Raw genomic sequence first — 20,654 nt, forward strand, 5'->3', positions numbered from 1 at the left:
ACCCCTCCTGACCCCACACAAACTTCCCCTCATCCAGCACCATGACACCCAGCACAGCAGAGTCCTGCATACACTGAGGCCCCTGATCATGTGACCCCTGACTCCTCCCCTCCTGTGACCTCATCCCAGGTCCTGTGCGCACAGAACAGCCATATATGTGGTGTGCGGCTCTGCAGGTGGAGGTAGGTGCTGGAGATTCCCCATTACTGGGCACAGGGGGCAGTAACCCCCTCAGTGCTGAGCCTGGGATAAATCTCTGTGTGTGACTATAATGGGACTATGTGTTATACCGGGGGCAGGACGGGGCCATGACTGGATGTAGTGATCATGTGAAGCCGGTAACAGCTCCGGAGATTTCTTACATGGGATCTTTATGATGTTACATCGTCATCTTCTCCCCATTCAGGTCCCTACAATATCGGATCCTCTCAGTGGAGATCTTCTGTATAAGAGAATTCTCCTGAGCGACCCTACAAGGATGGAGAGGGACAGGGACAAGATGGCGGAGAGGATATTACACCTCACCCTAGAGATCCTCTTCCGGCTTACTGGAGAGGTGAGAGATTCTGATGACGTCACATTACATCATTCTTATCTATGGGAATAACAGATGGACAGAACTGGAGAGGTGAGGACTCTGGAAATGTCTGTAGTGAGGTTTATTAATGTCTCTCTCCATAACCAGGATTACACAGTAGTGAAGAAGACCTCTAGGGAGCGCTGTCAGGCCCCTGTGTCTGAGGGATGGGGAAGACCCCTGAGCCCAATCACGGGGCCTCCACCTCACCCCCTGATACATGAGGACATCAATGACCAGAAGATCCTAGAACTCACCTACAAGATGATTGAGCTGCTGACTGGAGAGGTGACACTGCTGGGAATGCTGGGACATTATACAGTAACGCTATGGAGGGATCGGGGGATGACGGTATCATTGTATGTGTCAGGTTCCTATAAGGTGTCAGGATGTCACCGTCTATTTCTCCATGGAGGAGTGGGAGTATTTAGAAGGACACAAAGATCTGTACAAGGACGTCATGATGGAGGTTCCCCAGCCCCTCACATCACCAGGTAATAGGACTAAATACACACGACCTATAATTATCTGTATGTAAGGAATGAATTCAGTCCCTGTATGTGTTTCCTCCAGTTCTATCCAGTGAGAGGACAACACCAGAGAGATGTCCCCGACCTCTTCTTCCACAGGACTGTAAACAAGAAGATCCCAATGTTCCTCAGGATCATCAGGTAGATGGAGAGAAGGTGTCATGAGATCTCCCCTATGCTGTGTAGAAGCTGTGAAGGTCTTGTGTTCAGTCTGGTTTTATCCACCAGTATTATACGCTGACTGGCCAATATATTAAATAATCTGGCACTTTGATTGTTGAAGTTTTAATGTAAGACCCTTGACCCCAAAGTACAGGAGAAAATGAAGTGATGAATTATTAGTCAGAATCAGCATTAAAATTTGAAGATTGAGTGATCTGAGTGACTTCAAATAAGGGTGTCTATGCTACATTAACAAGGACCAGTATTTCAAAAACTATAAAACTTGGGATTTTCCTTGCAATGGTATCAAGTCCATACTGAGAATGTTATGATCAAGGAAAAACATCCAACATCAACAGTTCAGGCTGGTGGAGGTGGATTAATAATACGGGAATGCTTTTTGGCACATCCTGCTACCTCTGATATCTGTAGAGGGAGGTTTGAACACTAGAGCTTACATGATTATTAAGGCCAGCCAAGTTCATCTCTTCATGGTAGCTGTTTACTCTATTGTAAAAGGACCCACAAGGGTTGACTAGTCAGGGGGCAGTGCAAAGAGGTGGCTAAATTTGAAGGGGTAGCTTGAGGGTAAAAGATTCAAGAGGGGACAGCATGGATATTTTGGAGATCATAGTACATAAGTGAGGAAGGATAGTGAGGATAGTGTGACGGTTATGGTTTATAAAAAGGCAGTGTTGTAGTCCTTGTATGGGGTAGGTGTGGTGTGATTTTTCTCTTTTTATAGGAGAGTCTAGTGTGGAGTCCATTAACCATAAGAGGGTCATAATGGGGGTAATTTTTTGTGCAAAGAGCAAAGTGAGGGGCAATTATTTATTCAGGGGCACAGCTCATGGATGAGAGAAGAGGAAAGTCTGCAGTAACAAGATATGGATGTGAAAAGTCATCATAGCACTCCAATCAGAGTAGATGTCACCTATAAGGTACCTGGTGTAAGGGTGTATTAACAATGGATAATCACAGCCATTAAACAATGTGAAGCTGATCAGCAGTCATATAATAACCTGTTTAGACAGGCCAACCTCACTTGTGTGTGCACAGAACACGTGTTCACATGATCGATCTCTGCTCATATAATAGCATTTTTCTTCACAGCGATGATATTTAAGCATGTTTAAAAACAATATAACCTGACGAACGAACATACAGTTTATGCATCTAGAGATTGACAACCTGCTTTAAATACAGCTACAACTTCTGTCATCTTATCATTGTTAAATGCATACTGGCAGTAGCAGGTTCATTCAATACAACAGTATATAGCAGACGTTCTCCGGACATTGCAATTGATTGCTGTTCTAAGCTTGGTGCTGTACTCCTGTACTGATGATGATTCTGGTGCTGTATTTATGTACTGACAATTCATATATTGATTGTTCTTGTGATCTATCCATGTACTGATGATGGTTCTAATACTGTAGTCATGTACTGATTGTGGTTCTGGTAATGTACTTGTGTATTGATGTTGTTCTGGTGCTGTATTCAGGCACGGATGATGTGGAATACTACAGAACACAGACAATTGGCAGATGATATATCTGGTGTCAACTGTAGACCGTTGTAGTCAATCTACAATGTAACGGGGTTTGTGCAGTTCTGAATATTTATATGACAGCGATTTTATCGCTTATGGTAAAATCTTGTTGCTAATAGTAAAATAGTAACAAAAAAAAGCCGTAGGTGATGCAAAAAGGTATACTTAACCCACCCGGGGCTTGTAAATACAGGAATAAGCAGGTGGTACATCCGGTGTCGACTGTGGACCATTACAGTCTGCAATATAGGGGGTTCATACAGTTCCGAATACCTCGGTGGCAATAATCTGGTTAATAGCTATTTCAATAGCTATTTCAGACGCTGCAAAAAACTCTGTTAAATGTAGTTTAGGGCACTTCATACAAACAGTAAAGTGCTATATCAATTTTCATAGACAATTTGAAAAGCCATTTAAATGCAAAAAACGATCACAATGGATCACTTAGCTGGTTGTAGTAACTTCCAGTATTGATGTCCCTAGTCTACAAAAATTGATACAGCACTTTACTGTTTGTATGGAGTGCCCTAAACTACATTTGAAGGTGACCTACATACATCTGTAGTAAATGCACTGTATATATTTTTTGAGCACACATGCACTTTATTATACACAAATAAAGCTGTGATCTAGCTCTGGAGGTATTCAGCTAATTAGCTAGTGGTGTTATCTACAGCCACATTAACCTCTGGCTTACTGTCCTATTATCAGAGACATTGTTGAATAGACACAGCGGCATCATAGACAAGAAAGCTGTATACTGTGTGCATTTTGGTTTATGGGTATGGGTCTTGAATAGGGACTTTAAGGGACTGCCGACGTTGAGTGGGGACACATTTTGGAGTGCCAACCTCCGCTGCGAAGTAGGCTGCCATTTAACCCCCTGCCAAATATCTATACAATATTCCCCTATTTCAAGGGCCTAGGAGGTGGTACTTTTGTTTATTGAATGTATGGTTTTGAATAAGATTAAGTTTTGAAATTTAAATTTTAAACGTTTTATTATTTTTGGTTTTGGTTTATAATTTTGAAGTAGAAGATGCTTCAGGATAACACCAGTGATGATGCTTTAGGAAAACACTAGTGGTGACGCTTCAGGAAAACACCCTGATCTATTCTAGCTCAGACCGGTCACGGTCCTCTTTTGCCAACTATTCTTCTACGTCCAATAATGTCATGTCAACAGAGCCACTTCTTCTCTTCAACTCTACCCTTTCAATGGAGTGTCACTACTGATGTCATGTTGATTAACAGCTGACTCCCATTGCCTAACAGCAGGCTGTCAACCGGAATGACGTTGATGTAATGTTCTGTCAACAGAGCAGATGAGAAAAGAAGATGCTTATCTGTTGTTGTGATGTCAAAAGGAGAGTTACCAATTGAGCATGAAGAGATCATCGTAGGGCAGAACAGGCAGGTAGTGAGCAACTACCTGCCTGTTAGTTCTTAACCTAATAGAGAAAAAACCCTAAGCCCCGGATAACCCCTGCATGTGTTTTTTTCTGATGTCTTTTAGGTCATCCTATGATTTTTTTTTTTTTATTTCATATGTAATATAGTGGTAAAATCCACCTGACAAATTGACCAGTCACTTCTTTTAGGCTACTTTCACACTTGCTTTTTTTTGCAGCTCGTTTTTCCCGCAAAAAAACGCATGGAAAAAACGCATACAAATGCTGCGTTTTTTTCAAGCATTTTTATGCGCATGCATGAAAAAAACGCAGCATTTTTATGTGTTTGTATGCGTTTTTAGTGCGTTTTTACCGCGTTTGCGTTTTTTTCCAACATTAGTTGGCCTCACCAAAAAAATCAAGATAGGGTTAGGATTAACACTAACCCAAACCATGACTTTACTAACCCTAACCCTATCCTTTAACCAAATCATACTAACCCTAACCCTAACCCTTAACCAAACCATACTAACCCTAACCCTTAACCAAACCATACTAACCCTAACCCTAAACCCCCTTAACTAACCCTAACTCTAACCCAAACCCCTAATTTCCATTGTCTAACCAATGGTCAACCAAAAAACGCATGCGCAAAAAACCGCATACATGAGCATGCCAATGCGCACGTATGCGCACCCATAGACTTAAAATGGGTGTCTTGCTGTAAAAAAACGCATTGCGCGCGCATGCGTTTTTTTGAGGCAAGTCGGACGCCCAAAAATGCAACAGGATGCATTTTGTGCGCCAGAGCGCACACCACAAAAAACGCATGCGCGTAAAAACGCATACAAACGCATGTGTATGCGCACATAAGTGCATCCCATGCAAAATATAGGAAAAAAAGCGCATGCGTTTTTTAGCGCTAAAATACAGCGCAAAAAAACGCAAGTGTGAAACCAGCCTTAGCCGCATCACTGCTTTTGAAGCCGAAAGCAGTTCAAAAAGTCGCTCTGACATTGCCGTGCATATGATCATTGCTTCTCTGGTGGATTTCAGGCGAAATCTGCCTGAAAAAAATGTAGTGTGCATAAATCCTTAGTCTTACTAATCAGTAGGGGATATAACCAGATAGTGTCTATGGCAGAATGAAAGCCAAACATAGAGGTGCCATTTTTGGTCACCATGTTCATTTCATCCTTTCTGTTTCATGAAATCATTTAATGTGACTTTTTCATCTGTCAGTGACTTTTACAGTCATTGTTTCAGGGTGAAGATCTGCCCCATAGTCATACTACAGAGACGTATGTGAGGAGTGATGAGCGGTGTAAAGAGGAGATTCCTACAGATATCCGCACAGGTGAGTAGTGACCACTAACTGCAGAGAAGTCACAGGTTCTTCTCGGTCACTGCATGGTATAATTATGTGGTATATATTTTAGGGCTCGTTACAGAGTTTTTGTCACTAATTTTACAATTATGTGGATATTTTAATTGAATTTTTTTATCTCTGGACCCCTGATATGGAAGGCAGAAACATTACTAGTGAGCCACAGGCTGCACTGCTATGTACACGATACATTTCTCAGCCTGAAAACCTCAGAAGCTTTCTTCTCTACAAGCATAGTATTTGGTATAGAAATTTATATTTTTAGAAGGGTAAAAAAGCTCATGCAGAACTTTGTTTTCCATTTTTAAAATGACACATATCGGAATTCAAAGTGACCCCGTAATAAATGGGACCACTCTGCTTCTGTTTGCATTGATCTTTCAACAGATCAGTTTTTAACATTAATCCTGTTTGTCCTAAAATGAAACAGACAAACAGATTGTCCGCCAAAAAAAAGAGACCAGTCCATTTTTGGTAGATGAAACTTCTCGTTCTAGTGACTGGGCCTGTGAAGAAGCCTGCTAACACTCAGATGTCATCAATGTAATCATCTGAGTGTTGTCCATTCTTCACTGAAAGCTAAAGTGCCCATTTGGGTCTTTAGCACAAAGGTTTTTTTTTTAGTTTTTCTAATTGCCTTGTAAGAGCCTTGGGATTTTTTTTTTCCATCTTAGCTGCATGAGATTTTTTTTTTTTTTAGGGTGTGTTGTTTCTGTTAGTGGCAGAATTTTGGGGTACATATAACTTATCGAGTAACTTTAATTAACTTTTTATAGTGAGAAATAAAACAGCAATTCTGTTGGTGTTTTTTTAATATTTTAAATTTTCCGCTATTCACGTGCTGCAAATATAAGGCGTTGTCTTTATTCTGTGAGTGAGCACCATTATGGCGACGACAAATTTATAGTGTTTTATTTCTTTTTATTACTTTTGTACAGAAAATCTACTTGTTTTTGGGTCGACATATTCTGCGAGCTAGACATTTTACAGTTTTCGTGACCAAAATTTGTCCAACAGTAATCAACAATATTTTACTTCTCAAACAAAATACTCATCTGCTAAGTTGCCAATAAATTTCACATATTACCATATATAATCCTCTTTATTGTTCTTTGGCCATATATTGCATATGTTGTGTGCCAATTATATGATTTTTCAGCGCTGTCTGGGCACTATTTTGCATAGCCTTGATTACAGGTCCCTCTTTTTATTGCATCCCTTTTTGCATATATTGTTGTTTCTATTGTTTCAATAAATTTATATCTTTTTATAAAATTATTACATGCTTCTTGTTGTTTCCATGTGAAATTTATTGGCAACTTAGCAGATGAGTATGTTACAGTTTTCAGCAGAGAAGTATGATGCTTTATTTTTCGTGTGACAAGTTGTAGTTGTCATTGGTGCATTTTCTGGTACATACAGTGGGTATGGAAAGTATTCAGACCCCTTTAAGTTTTTCATTCTTTTTTGCATTTACCAAATGGCTGCAATGAAACAAAGTTCATTTTTTTCTATTTAATGTACACTTCGCACCCCATCTTGACTGAAAAAAAACAGAAATGTAGACATTTTTGCACATTTATTAAAAAAGAAAAACTGAAATATTCAGACCCTTTGCTCAGTATTGAGTAGAAGCACCGTTTTGAGCTAGTACAGCCATGGGTCTTCTTGGGAATAATGTAACAAGTTTTTCACAACCTGGATTTGGGGATGCCATTCTACCTTGAAGACCCTCTCTAGTTCCGTCAGCTTGGATGGTGAATGTTGGTGGACAGCCATTTTCAGGTCTCTCCAGAGATGCTCAATTCGCTTCAGGTCAGGGCTCTGGCTGGGCCAGTCAAGAATGGTCACAGAATTGTGCTGAAGCCACTCCTTTGTTATTTTAGCTGTGTGCTTAGGGTCATTGTCTTGTTGGAAGGTGAACCTTCTGCCAAGTCTGAGGTCCAGGGCACTCTGGAAGAGGTTTTCTTCCAGGACATCTCTGTACTTGGTCACATTCATGTTTCCTTCAATTGCAACCAGTCATCCTGTCCCTGCAGCTGAAAAACACCCCCATAGCATGATGCTGTCTCCACCATGTTTCACTGTTGGGTTTGTATTGGCAGGTGATGAGCAGTGCCTGGTTTTCTCCACACATACCGCTTAGAATTATTGCCAAAAAGTTCTATCTTCATCTCATAAGACCAGAGAATCTTTTTTTTTTTAAATTCGTTTATTAAACCATAAGCAGTTTTACAATACATACATTCAGTGCAAAATGTTAAACCTAGTACAAAATAGATATGTACAATTAGCATGAAGACATGAGGCATCAACTGTATGTAAATAAAGCAGACATAATATCAATTGAATCACAATGGTGTTATGTTATTGTACCAGTAATAGAACCTGCCTGGCTTCTAAACTCTACCGACATCTACTAAAACATTAACTATTCTGCAGCCTACTTCTATATAGCAAGCAGTTTATTGTGCGACATCTCTGCTCTGCAAGGTAAAGTGAGAGGAGTTCCATCTCTCCCAAATCTTTTTAAATTTACCTGGGCACCCTCTATTCTGATACAGTGTCCTTTCATATGGGATAATCGAATTTACGAGAGTGATCCAGGACCCAAGAGAAGGAGGTGAATTCCCCATCCATCGTAGTGCCAGTATCTTTCGTGCCATTAACAGTGTCTCCCGTAAAAAAATCCCAACATAATGACCCCACGTCTCCTCATCCCACACTCCAAACAGACGTATCAGCGGTTCGAGGGGAACAGGCGTTTGTACCAAGGATGTTAATAACGACGTCACCCCTCTCCAGAATTGCACAACAACAGGACAGCACCAGATCATATGAATAAAGTCTGCATCCATTGAATGACATCTCAAACATTCCGATGACGGATATCGGCCCATCTTAAAGAGTCGAATTGGGGTCAAATATGATTGATTAATAATGTACAATTGTATCATCCTGTTGTTGGCAGACGGAGACACCCAGATTGGTGACTCCAGAATTTCTTCCCATTCCTCATCCCGTGTATCAGGAATGAGCCTCTCCCATTTCTTCTTAACGGAGTCTATGGCACATTCTGTCCCCACTGACAACATATATGTATATAGAGAGGAGATGAGACCTTGAGGGCCCTGTGACTTGAGGATCCCTATCAAGGGCAGAGACGAAATGGCATCACTCATATCTAAATTTTCCATATGCGATTGAAAAGCTGACCTTAGTTGTAGATAATGGAAAAACTGGGATCTCGGGACACCGCGATTGACTTGTATTTGCTCAAAGGATATTAAAGTACCATGATCGTGTAGATCACCCATCGTAGAGACACCGTACTGAACCCAGAACTCGGCAGACGGATGTTCACGCAGCACCGAGAGGTAGTCATTATTCCACAGGGGCATTTCAGCTATAACATCGCCAAATCCAACGACCCCCTTAATCTGTCTCCATATTGATCGTGCCAGACGGAGCAGAGGCAGCAGTCTCGGGACATTTATTTTCCTCATTTCTAAAATACCTAGTGGGCAACTAGTCCCTGCAGCATGAAAAAGATGACTCTCAGAATTCAGGAGGTGGCCTCCAGGCATCCATGTACTTAAGGCCTTAGCCTGTCCAGCTAGATAATATAAAAAGAAATTGGGTAATGCTGCCCCCCCTCCCCTCTTGGGTCTCTGTAGAGTGGTCAACTTTAGTTTAGGCCTGGCTTTCCCCCAAATAAAGGATGTGATTTGGGAATTTAAATGAGCAAAAAAGGATTTGGGCACCACCACCACACTATGTTCAAGAAAGTAGTTAAGCTTGGGGAGTAATATTTTAATTAAATTAATACGTCCGACTACAGACAATAGAAGCTTACCCCAGATCGCAAATTTACCACTAACCATCTCCAGCAGTGGTTGTATATTGAGTTGTAGATCAAATTTACTGCCCTTAGAGATATGAACCCCCAAATATTTGAAACTAGTCACGATGGGCAGCAGGGAGAGAGTCTCAAGTCGTGGCATTGGAGCATGGGAAAGAGGCATCAAAGCAGATTTATCCCAATTTATGTAAAGGCCAGAATATTTACTAAATTTATTTATGGTAGTAATCACTCTTGTCAGGGCTTCCTCTGCTTTGTCCATAAATATCACCATATCATCAGCGTATAAGCCTATGGTATCCGTCCGACCCGCTATCTCTATGCCAGCGATATCAGGGGATAGTCTTATACGAATTGCCAGAGCCTCAATAGCGAGAGCAAAGAGGGCCGGGGAAAGAGGACACCCCTGACGGGTTCCCCTATGCAATGAAAATGATTCAGATATGGAGCTATTTATGATGACCCGGGCCTTGGGCTTCATGTATAAGACATTGACCCAGTTTTGGAATCTTTCGCCAAATCCATATCTCTGCAAACATGCACGGAGAAAAGGCCATTCAAGTGAGTCAAAGGGCCTTGGCCGCATCTAGTGATGCCAATGCCCATTCATTATTCGGTACCAGAGAACTATATTGGGCCACTGACTGGACACGTCTGATATTTGTGGAAGTGCTCTTACCTGGCATAAAACCCGTCTGATCAGGGTGTACAAGATCCAATATAACAGTATTTACTCTTTTGGCTAAAATTTTTGTAAAAATTTTATAATCCACATTTACTAGTGATATAGGCCTATATGATCCACAATCCAAAGGGTCCTTCCCCTCCTTTTTTAGAACTATTATATTGGCCTCATAAAAAGACTCCGGCATGCATCCCCCCTCCCAAATCCCAAACACTGTCAACAAAAGAGGCGCCAGTATATCCTGATATTTTCTATATAACTCCACAGGGAATCCATCTGGCCCAGGGGCCTTCCCGGAGGCCATGCCTTGTATGGCATCCTCTACCTCCTCCAGAGTAAACTCAGCATCCATATAGGCCTGTTGGGAAGGACTTAGCGTGGGAAACTCTATATCTAACAAATAGTCCAAACACTCTGGGCCATCCACATCTGTCTTAGAATTGTACAATGAGCCATAGTAGTCAGAAAAGCACTTTAGTATCTCCTCAGTTGAGGAGACCAACGTACCATCTGAATCACGGATCTGTAGAATTGTGTTGGTTGCATTGTGCTGTCGTACTAAGTAGGCCAGAAACTTACTCGCCTGATTCTCCATCTCAAAATAAGACTGCCGGGCAAAGACCAGAGAATCTTATTTTTCTGGGAATCCTTTGTGTGTTTTTTTGCAAACTTTATGCGTATGTCTTGCACTGAGGAGAGGCTTCCGCGGGCCACACTGCCATATAGGCCCAACTGCTGGAGGGCTGCAGTGATAGTTGAATTTGTGGAACTTTCTACCATCTCACTACTGCATCTGTGGAGCTCAGCCACAGTGATCTTGGGGTTCTTCTTTACCTCTCTCACCAATGCTCTTCTCCCACGAATGCTCAGTTTGGCTGGATGGCCAGGTCTAGGTCCAAACTTCTTCCTTTTAAGGATTATGGAGGCCACTGTGCTCTGAGGAACCTTGAGTACTGCAGATATTCTTTTGTAACCTTGGCCAGATCTGTGCCTTGCCACAATTCTGTCTCTGAGCTCCTTGTCCAGTTCCTTTGACCTTATGATTTGCATTTGTTCTGACATGCACTGTGAGCTGTGAGGTCTTATATAGACAGGTGTGTGCCTTTACAAATCAAGTGCTATCAGTTTAATTAAACACAGCTGGACTCCAATGAAGGAGTAGAACCATCTCAAGGAGGATCACAAGGAAATGGACAGCATGTGACTTAAATATGAGTGTCTGAGCAAAGGGTCTGAATACTTATGATCATGTGATATTTCAGTTTTTCTTTTTTAATAAATTTGCAAAAATTTCTACGTTTCTGTTTTTGTAGTCAAGATGGGGTGCAGAGTGTACATAAATGAGAAAAAATGAACTTTTTTGCATTTACCAAATGGCTGCAATGAAACAAAGAGTGAAAAATTAAAGGGGTCTGAATTCTTTCTGTACCCACTGTATGATATTTTAATCACGTATGACAATATTTTGGAGGCGGAATGTACAAATGAAGTAGCAATTGTAAAGCTGTTACATCAGCGGAATAAGCTGTAATTTTCACTCATGCCATTTCTGGGTACAGACAACTTTTTGGTAACTTTTTATTTCAGTTTTTGTGAGGCTATATGAGCAAAATCTACCATTTCTGTTATTGTTTCCATTGGCCGCCATCTTGTATAAAATAATCTAAAGGACTTGTATCCACTGCTTACATGCATAAAGAAAAAAAACAAACCATACACTTTCTGCCAAAACCATGGCGTCTTCTAAATCCTCCCCTGTGCTCTACTCCAGGGTTCTCCAACTCCGGTCCTCAAGGCCCACCAAGGAGGTTATGTTTTCAGGATTTCCCTTGTATTGTACAGGTGATACAATTATCACCTGGGCAATACTAAGGAAATCCTGAAAACATGACCTGTTGGTGGCCCTTGAGGACCGGAGTTGGGGAACCCTGCTCTACACCATGCTAGACTACATACAGTTGTGTTCAAAAGTTTACATACCCCAGCAGAATTTTTGCTTTCTTGGCCTTTTTTAAGAGAATATGAATGATATAACTCCAAAACTTTTTCTCCAATCATGGTTAGTGGTTGGGTGAAGCCATTTATTGTCAAACTACTATGTTTTCTGTTTCTAAATCATAATGGCAACTCAAAACATCCAAATGACCCCGATCAAAAGTTTACATACCCTGGTGATTTTGGCCTGATAACATGCACAGAAGTTGACACAAATGGGTTTGAATGGCTACTAAAGGTAACATCCTCACCTGTGACAAATGCCAGGAAAATTGTTCGGGACGCAAAGAAAGACCCTCAAAAAACATCAGCTGAAATACTGGACTCTCTAAAAACTAGCAGTGACTCGTATAGAGATAAAATGATGTTCTCCTCATGAGCATCTATGCCTCTTTTAATGCATCCCATTACTTTATTTGCCTTTGTAGCAGCTGCCTGACACTGGCCACTAAATGTGAGTTTGTCGTCCACCCATACACCCAGGTCTTTTTCAGTGACAGTTTTGCCCAGTGTTTTACAATTAAGCACATAATTATACTTCTTGTTTGTTCTACCCAAGTGCATGACCTTACATTTATCCCCATTAAAGCTCATTTTCCATTTATCAGCCCAAGTTTCTAGTTTGCATAAATCTTCCGATAATATTAAATTGTCCTCCTCTGTATTGATTACCCTGCAGAATTTAGTGTCATCTGCAAATATTGAAATTCGACTCTGTATGCCCCCTACAAGGTCATTAATAAATGTTAAAAAGAAGTGGGCCCAATACTGACCCCTGTGGTACCCCACTGCTAACCGTGACCCAGTCCGAGTGTGCTCCATTAATAACCACCCTTTGTTTCCTATCCCTGAGCCAGCTCTTAACCCACTTACACATATTTTCCCCTATCCCCATTGTTCTCATTTTGTGTATCAACTTTTGTTTGGCACCGTAGCAAAAGCTTTTGAAAAGTCCATGTACACCACGTCCACTGCATTTCCTTGGTCCAGTCCAGAACTTACCTCTTCATTAAAGCTTATCATATTAGTCTGACAGGAATGGTTCCTTGTAAACCCATGTTGATATTGGGTCATAAGGTTATTCTTCTTCAGATACTCAGATATAGCATCTGTTAGGAGACCCTCCAGGATTTTACCCACAGTGGAGGTTAAACTTACTGGCCTATAATTTCCAAGTTCAGTTTTTGTCCCCTTTTTGAATATTGGCACCACATTTGCTATACGCTAGTCCTGTGGTACAGACCCTGTTATTATGGAATCTTTAAAGATTAAAAATAATGGTTTATCTATGACTGCACTTAATTCCTGCAGTACTCAGGGGTGTATCCCATCCAGGCCCAGGGATTTGTCAATTTTAGTGATTTTTAGACGCCGCCGTACTTCCTGCTGGGTTAAGCAGGTGACATTTAATGGAGAATTTTTGTTATCACTGATCATGTTATCCGTCATGGGATTTTCTTGTGTAAATACTGTTGAAAAAAGTCATTTAGCATACTGGCTTTTTCCTCATCCACCATTTCATCCTGACTATTTTTAAGGGGGCCAACACTATCATTTTTTAGTTTCTTACTATTTATGTAGTTAAAGAATATTTTGGGATTATTTTTACTTTCTCTGGCAATGAGTCTCTCTGTCTCAATCTTTGCTGCCTTGATTTGCTTTTTACAGAATTTATTTAATTTTCTGAATTTTTTTTAATGCCTCATCACTACCTACTTGCTTTAATTCTCTAAATGCTTTCTTTTTGTCCCTTATTGCAGCCCTTACAGCTCTATTTAGCCATAGTGGTTTCCTCCTATTTCTAGCATGTTTATTCCCATACGGTATATATTGTGCACAGCTCCTATTTAGGATGCTAATAAACGTCTCCCATTTTCTTTGTGTATTTTTATGTCTCAGGATATCGTCCCAGTTAATTGCACCAAGATCATCTCTCATCCGCTGGAAATTTGCCTTCCTAAAGTTTAGTGTCCTTGTAACCCCTCTACTACACATCTTATTAAAGGATACATGAAAACTTATTACTGTATTTTTTCGGACAATAAGACAGACTTTTTCCCCAAAATATTTTGGAAGAAAATGGGGTTGCATCTTATAGGCCGGATGTACTTACCAGGAGAAACATCCCAGGCCGATACGTGGCAATTTTGCAGATAATCGCTGATTTTGTGATCACTATTACCCAAGTGACCCCCAACCCTTATATTTGATATGCAGTCTGGCCTGTTGGTTAATATTAGGTCTAGCAGTGCCCCCCCTCTTGTTGGGTCCTGAACCAGTTGTGAAAGGTAATTGTCTCTCATCGTTGTCAGAAACCTATTACCTTTGCTGGAACTGCAGCTTTCGGTTCCCCAATGTATTTCAGGGTAGTTGAAGTCCCCCATAATAATGACTTCTCCTTGAGTCGCTGCTTCATCTATTTGCTTTATGAGGATATTCTCCCCATTATTTTTGGTGACTTATAACAAACCCCTATCAGTAATTTATCATTTTTTCCCCCTCCCCTTATCTTCACCTACAGGGACTCTACATTTTCATTAGATTCACATATATTATCACGCAGGATGGGTTTTAAGGATGATTTTACATATAAACACACACCCCTTTCTTATTTGTACGGTCATTTCTGAACAGACTATAGCCCTGTAAATTAACCGCCGAGTCATGGCTCTCATCCAGCCATGTCTCAGATATCCCCACCACGTCATAATTATTTTCCAAGAAAAATAATTCTAATTCCTTCATTTTGTTGGTGATTCTTCTGGCATTAGTATACATGCACTTTACGTATTTCTCTGTACCTCTATTCTTTCTTAAAATATTAACTGTTCTAACCCCACCCCCCATGCCACCCCCAATTTCTTTACTTGTGCCAAGGTCACTATCTGCACTATCTTCCCCTAGTTTAAAATGAATACCCTCCCCCCAGTCCCTAGTTTAAACACTCCTCCAACCTTTTAGCCATTTTCTCCCCCAGCACAACTGTGCCCTCCCCATTGAGATGCAGCCAGTCCGTAGCATAAAACCTGTAGCCAACTGAGAAGTCAGCCCAGTTCTCCAGGAACCGAACCCCCTCCTTCCTACACCAATTCCTGAGCCACTTATTTATCTCCCTAATCTCCCATTGCCTCTCTGGCGTGGTACAGGTAGTATTTCAGATAATACCACCTTGGAGGTCCTTGCTTTAAGCTTGCAGCCTAATTCCCTGAAATCATCTTTAAGGACCTTCCACCAACCTCTGACTTTGTCATTTGTGCCAATGTGCACCATGACCACTGGGTCCTCACCAGCCCCTGCCAGTAATCTGTCAACCCGATCAGCGATGTGTCGGACTCGAGCGCCAGGTAGGCAGAACACTGTTGGACAATCCCTGTCTTTGTGACAGACTGGCCTATCTGTTCCCCTAATAATTGAGTCACCCACTACCAGCACCTGTCTGGCCTGCCCTGCTCTCCTATATCCCCTCTTACTGGAGCAGACACTCCTCCGGCTTTAAGAGGACATGCCTTGCTGCGGCAGTGCTACCCCTGTACTGACACCCCCCTCATCTGCCAACTTAGCAACCTTATTGGGGTGTGCCAGATCAGGACTAGCATCTCTGGCACTCTTCCCTCAACCCTGCCTTCTAAGGGTGTGTTTCCACGTAGCGTAATTCATCCGGATGTGCTGCGGATTGAATGCTGCGTACAGATGTTATAGCATAGTGGAGATTTTATGAAATCCCGTCTCCACTATGCGTTCAAGAACGCGGGTGACACACCCGAAATTACGGACATGTGGTGCATCTTTTTAGACCGCAGCATGTCTATTTATCTTGCTAGATGCTCCGTCTACGCAAGATAAATTACACAATCTATGGATACAATGCGGTAATACCGCGTGTAAAACAGGGGATGGCGCTTTGGGCAGAGCGGGGTTTCCGCAGCGTCCAAAGCGCCGGCAATACGCCTTATGTAGACTCACCCATACTGTCACCCAGCTAGCTGCCTCACTGTCCTACAGCTCCATACTACCATCTCCCCCCCTCATTTATCCCATTAAGCGTCTGCTCAGTGACAACAGACTCCTTTCCGTATTGTCTATGGATCTCAGTGTTGCCAGCTGCGCATTTAGATCCAGTACCTGGGCTTCCAAATAGACAATGTGCTCACATCTTGCACAGCAGTATGCACCCTCGACCGGCTGTTCAAGGATTGCATACATGTGGCAAGATGTACACTGGATGGCATTGTCAATAATGGACCTCATTTCCTAATGGTGATTGCACCAGACAGAAATGTTAAGTAAAATGCAATGTAAAGTATTAATAAAATACAAATTGCATTTCAGTAATTCTTCCCTTGTCAACTCCCTGAATCCAAAGTCACTGAATCACAAGTCACACTCTTACTTGCGTTCGCACTTACGCTCTGGTCACACGAAGTTCATTCACACTTGCAATGTAGTTAACCCTTAAAGACACAGATAGTAAAATAAGAGACTGTAAATCTGTAGAGAGAAAAATAGGCTAAGAAAGCCCAATAAAATTAAACAGGTAGAAAAGCACTCAGCAATTCACAATTCAGCGACTCACAGCAATTCACACTGGTATTTGCTGCAGGATTCTCAAATACCTCTTCAATGTCAAGTCACACCCTTACTCCCGTTCACACTTACGTTCTAGTCACACGCAGCTCGTTCACACTCTCTAAGGAATAACATTTAAAGAGTTTTTTTTCCCTTTAGCAGAAACCCAACCTACAGCTCAATGCACATCCGAAGGACTGGAAGCCCCAACCAGCTGCCACTTATAAACCCTTAATTATGCAATAACATAATTTGTGAAAATACACAGTACTTTGACAATAAATGGCTTCACCCAACCACTATCCATGATAGGAGAAATAGTTTTGGTGTTATCATTCATATTCTCTGAAAAAAGGCCAAGAAAGCAAAAATTCTGCCGGGGTATGTAAACTTTTGAGAACACCTGTATAGTTGTCAGGAAGGGCATGAGATGGACACCACCTAATAATACTGACTTACAGGCCCATTTTTGAGTCTCCATTGAACATGTAATTGGTAGTGACTGATGAAAGGCAAAGTGAAATATCAAGCTACGGAGAAGACAACTCCAACAAAGAACTGAAAAATTGAAACAGCACAAGCTAGTAGGCCTAACGTCATAATCTAATAGTCCCTGCTTTGTAGTCAGCTTTCTTAAGTCAACTGATAATTGATTTGTATTACAATTTGCATGAAAATGTTTTAAGTATATAATATTGATAGGATTTAAATTGCAGTGTTATTGAAAAATAATAAAATCCGTTTTATTCTTGGCAGATGACTGTACCAGGAGCTCCGAAGGACATCTGATGTTTTCAGATTTTACAGTCGATGATCATGTTACTGCACCAGATATATGTGAAGATTATGGCAATATTTCAGATACACCTCAATCCCTTCTCAGAGAAAATCTTTCATCTGATAATTTTCATCAGGTCCTTTCTTCTTCTCCATCAAAGACCAATATGCAAAACATATGTCACAGAAGGACTGTTGTACATGAAATTGCTTTTAATGAGGAGAAACCATTTTCATGCTCAGAATGTGGGAAATGTTTTACAGAGAAACACTATGTTGTTACACATCAGAGAAGTCACACAGGGGAGAAGCCTTTTTCATGTCCAGAATGTGGGAAATGTTTTAGTCAGAAATCACATCTCGTTACACATCAGAGAACTCACACAGGAGAGAAGCCATATTCATGTTTAGAATGTGGGAAATGTTTTAATCAGAAATCACATCTTGTTACACATCAGAGAAGTCACACAGGAGAGAAGGGATTTCCATGTTCAGAATGTGGGAAAAGTTATAGCGAGAAGTCCAAACTTGTTATACATCAAAGAATTCACACAGGGGAGAAGCCATTTTTATGTTCAGAATGTGGGAAATGTTTTATAGAGAAATCACATCTTGTTGTACATCAAAGAATTCACACAGAGGAGAAACCTTATTCTTGTTCAGAATGTGGGAAATGTTTTAATGGGAAATCAGATCTTGGTAGACATAAGAAAATTCATACAGGGGAGAAGCCATTTTCATGTCCAGAATGTGGGAAATGTTTTACAGAGAAAACAAATCTGGTTAGGCATCAAAAAACACACACATAGAAGTCATGATTTTCATTTTCCATTTTGTTGACAAAATGTAAGAAAAAAATGCAAATTATAATGAAGTCACACATGTACAAGAAAAAGGGAAAACAATTTAGAGCTTTAGATGATTAGTAGAAAATTTATTACAATTAGCAATGATTATCTGTCATTTAACATTTACATAAACAAAACCAGCCCACCTGTAAAATATATATATGATAAACCAACCAAGAGGATGTTATAATAATTCTTACAAAAAAAAGTTTTTTAGATTCTCTTCGTAAACTAACATTGAAGAAAAATATAAAACGTGTAGATGTTAACAACAAAATAGTCCATTTATCCATACTAAGTCAATTAAATTGGTGGAAGGCGCATCTCATCCATCTTTCCTCTGTATCCTTAGTCCAAGTGCTAAAGAAGCCTTGTGACAGCCCCGACTCCCCGACTCCACTTCCTCTGAGACCCTGTTGGTCTTCTAATATATATATATGTACATTCCATTCAGCCTTTGATGAGTCCATCTATGGTATTCTGAGCTTATAGTATGACGTTTCCCAAGCTAAGTATACAGAAATATTACATGTATGTCAGCAGAACTTTCTACTATGAGTCAAGCAATGTACTGGTATTGGAAACTAATATTACTTAATATTTAACATGTGGAACATATAATACTAGGTAAGAGTTTGTAAATGTTTTGGCTGATCTGTGCATGTATTTTGTCAATCTTATATAAGACCATTTTTTGGATGGTTCTCACAATGAGATTTCAATGTGGCTCAAGTCTCATTTAGACAGGTGTAACTGAGTCTTATTTCATCATCTGTTTTAAAAGGGATTCTCTCCACAGCAAAGTAAGTCCCACCACTGGGTGCTTCATAGCTGGTATAAATACACCTTCCCACTTGCTTGTTTTCCCTCAATCTCCACCCCTCTCTTGATTGACAGCTCTGGTTTCCTAGAGCAAGACAAGGGTGGATGGCCGCATGAAGCACCGAGTGCCTGTGCTTGATTTGAAAAGTTACTCTGTGCTGACATTCCTTTGAAGGCCCCAGTTTCTGTCCCGACTGTTCTAGATATCCTTATACAGGAATTGTTCTAATAAAAACTATGAGTGCAATTCATTCTGGCATATGTGCTTTTTTTCTTTTCAGTTATTAGTATTTATTGGTTGTTTTTCAATTGCACCATATTCTTCTTTTAACATGTGGCATTCTTAATCCCTTTCTGGCATTGGAAATAATAATACGTTCACACGACATGGGTCTTATTGATGCGGCACTTTAACCCCCTAAATGAAGCAATTGCAGCATTCCGGGAGCCAGCAGAGAGATGACAGCCTCTCTGCCCTTGGATTGGAGACCCCACGGTGGGACGCGGGGTCTCGATTGTTGCCACTTTGACCCGATGTCGTCATGATGACATCCGGGTCACCAGAGCTTGGAAATTTGCTTGATCATACGCAGTGCATGATCCGCAACTTTCCCTGTCACTAGAGAGCTGACAGTTTGTAGTTTGCTGTAGCATCCCCATGCTATGCAAGCGATCAACCTGCAGTAAATGATAGTCCCATAGTGGGACAAAGTAAGGCTGGTTTCACATTTGCACTTTTTTGCGCTGCAAAAAAACGTATACATGCGCATGCTTTTTTCCCCTATATTTAACATGGGTGCGCATACGTGCGCATTGGCATGCGCACGTATGCGCTTTTCGTGCGCTGCGTTTTTTTGTGGTGTGCGATTTTATTTTCCAGACGCTACATGTTGCATTTTTTGGTCCGCCCAACCGCTTTAAAAAAACGCATGCGCACGTTTTGCGCAAAAAATGACCATTAGGGCCTATGGATGCGCATACGTGTGCATTGGCGTGCGCATGTATGGGTTTTTTTCTGCGCATGCGTTTTTTTTGGTGTCCACTAGTTAGACAAGTTATAAAATTCCCAACCCCAAAAAAACATGTCTATATAAAAGAGGTGTCTGCCAACACTGTACCACAACTATAGTGACAGACTAGAGAGCAGAAATTCAGCTAAAAACGAACCCATCTTCAATCCCAGCTTCAGCGTCAAGAATGTGAGTATTATTACATCTAATAATGTATGCCTGTCCTTTTAAATTGTATATGTACTAATGCGTTTTATTATTTTTACATGCAGTATGTCTTCGGAATCAGAATATTCCCCATCCCGGCAGGAACTGGCGCAAGCAGACTGTGAGGTGATTATTTTCGTGCGTTTGGTAAGTATATCTGCTGCTTCTCCAAATCTCTTACTTTTTTTTTCTTTCAGACATCGTCATCTTCTGCGGAAGTGACTACTGAGGGCGAACAGCAGGAGCAGCCAAACCAAGTCCCGGTAGTGATACGGAATGTAAG

At 41.0% G+C, this 20,654-nt stretch overlaps 1 protein-coding gene across 1 annotated transcript; it reads left to right on the plus strand.

The window, feature by feature from the left end:
- The first annotated feature begins 308 nt into the window (after positions 1–308).
- Positions 309–19,405, plus strand: LOC141070551 (uncharacterized). The gene is made up of 6 exons (XM_073559564.1): positions 309–338; positions 686–865; positions 948–1,071; positions 1,151–1,248; positions 5,479–5,569; positions 17,464–19,405. Exons 1-6 carry the CDS (start codon positions 309–311, stop codon positions 18,291–18,293), a joined length of 1,353 nt encoding a protein of 450 aa, XP_073415665.1. The 3' UTR covers positions 18,294–19,405.
- The last annotated feature ends 1,249 nt before the right edge of the window (positions 19,406–20,654 follow it).

The sequence above is a fragment of the Dendrobates tinctorius genome, unplaced genomic scaffold (genome assembly GCF_039654945.1).
Source record: "Dendrobates tinctorius isolate UK_male_01 unplaced genomic scaffold, ASM3965494v1 ptg000014l, whole genome shotgun sequence".
Taxonomy (NCBI): domain Eukaryota; kingdom Metazoa; phylum Chordata; class Amphibia; order Anura; family Dendrobatidae; genus Dendrobates; species Dendrobates tinctorius.

Coding starts and splice junctions, on each gene's coding strand:
- LOC141070551 (XM_073559564.1), top strand. CDS start 309: ATGACTGGATGTAGTGATCATGTGAAGCCG. Junction 1,072..1,150: donor CCAGCCCCTCACATCACCAG/GTAATAGGACTA, acceptor TGTTTCCTCCAG/TTCTATCCAGTGAGAGGACA. Junction 5,570..17,463: donor TCCTACAGATATCCGCACAG/GTGAGTAGTGAC, acceptor TATTCTTGGCAG/ATGACTGTACCAGGAGCTCC.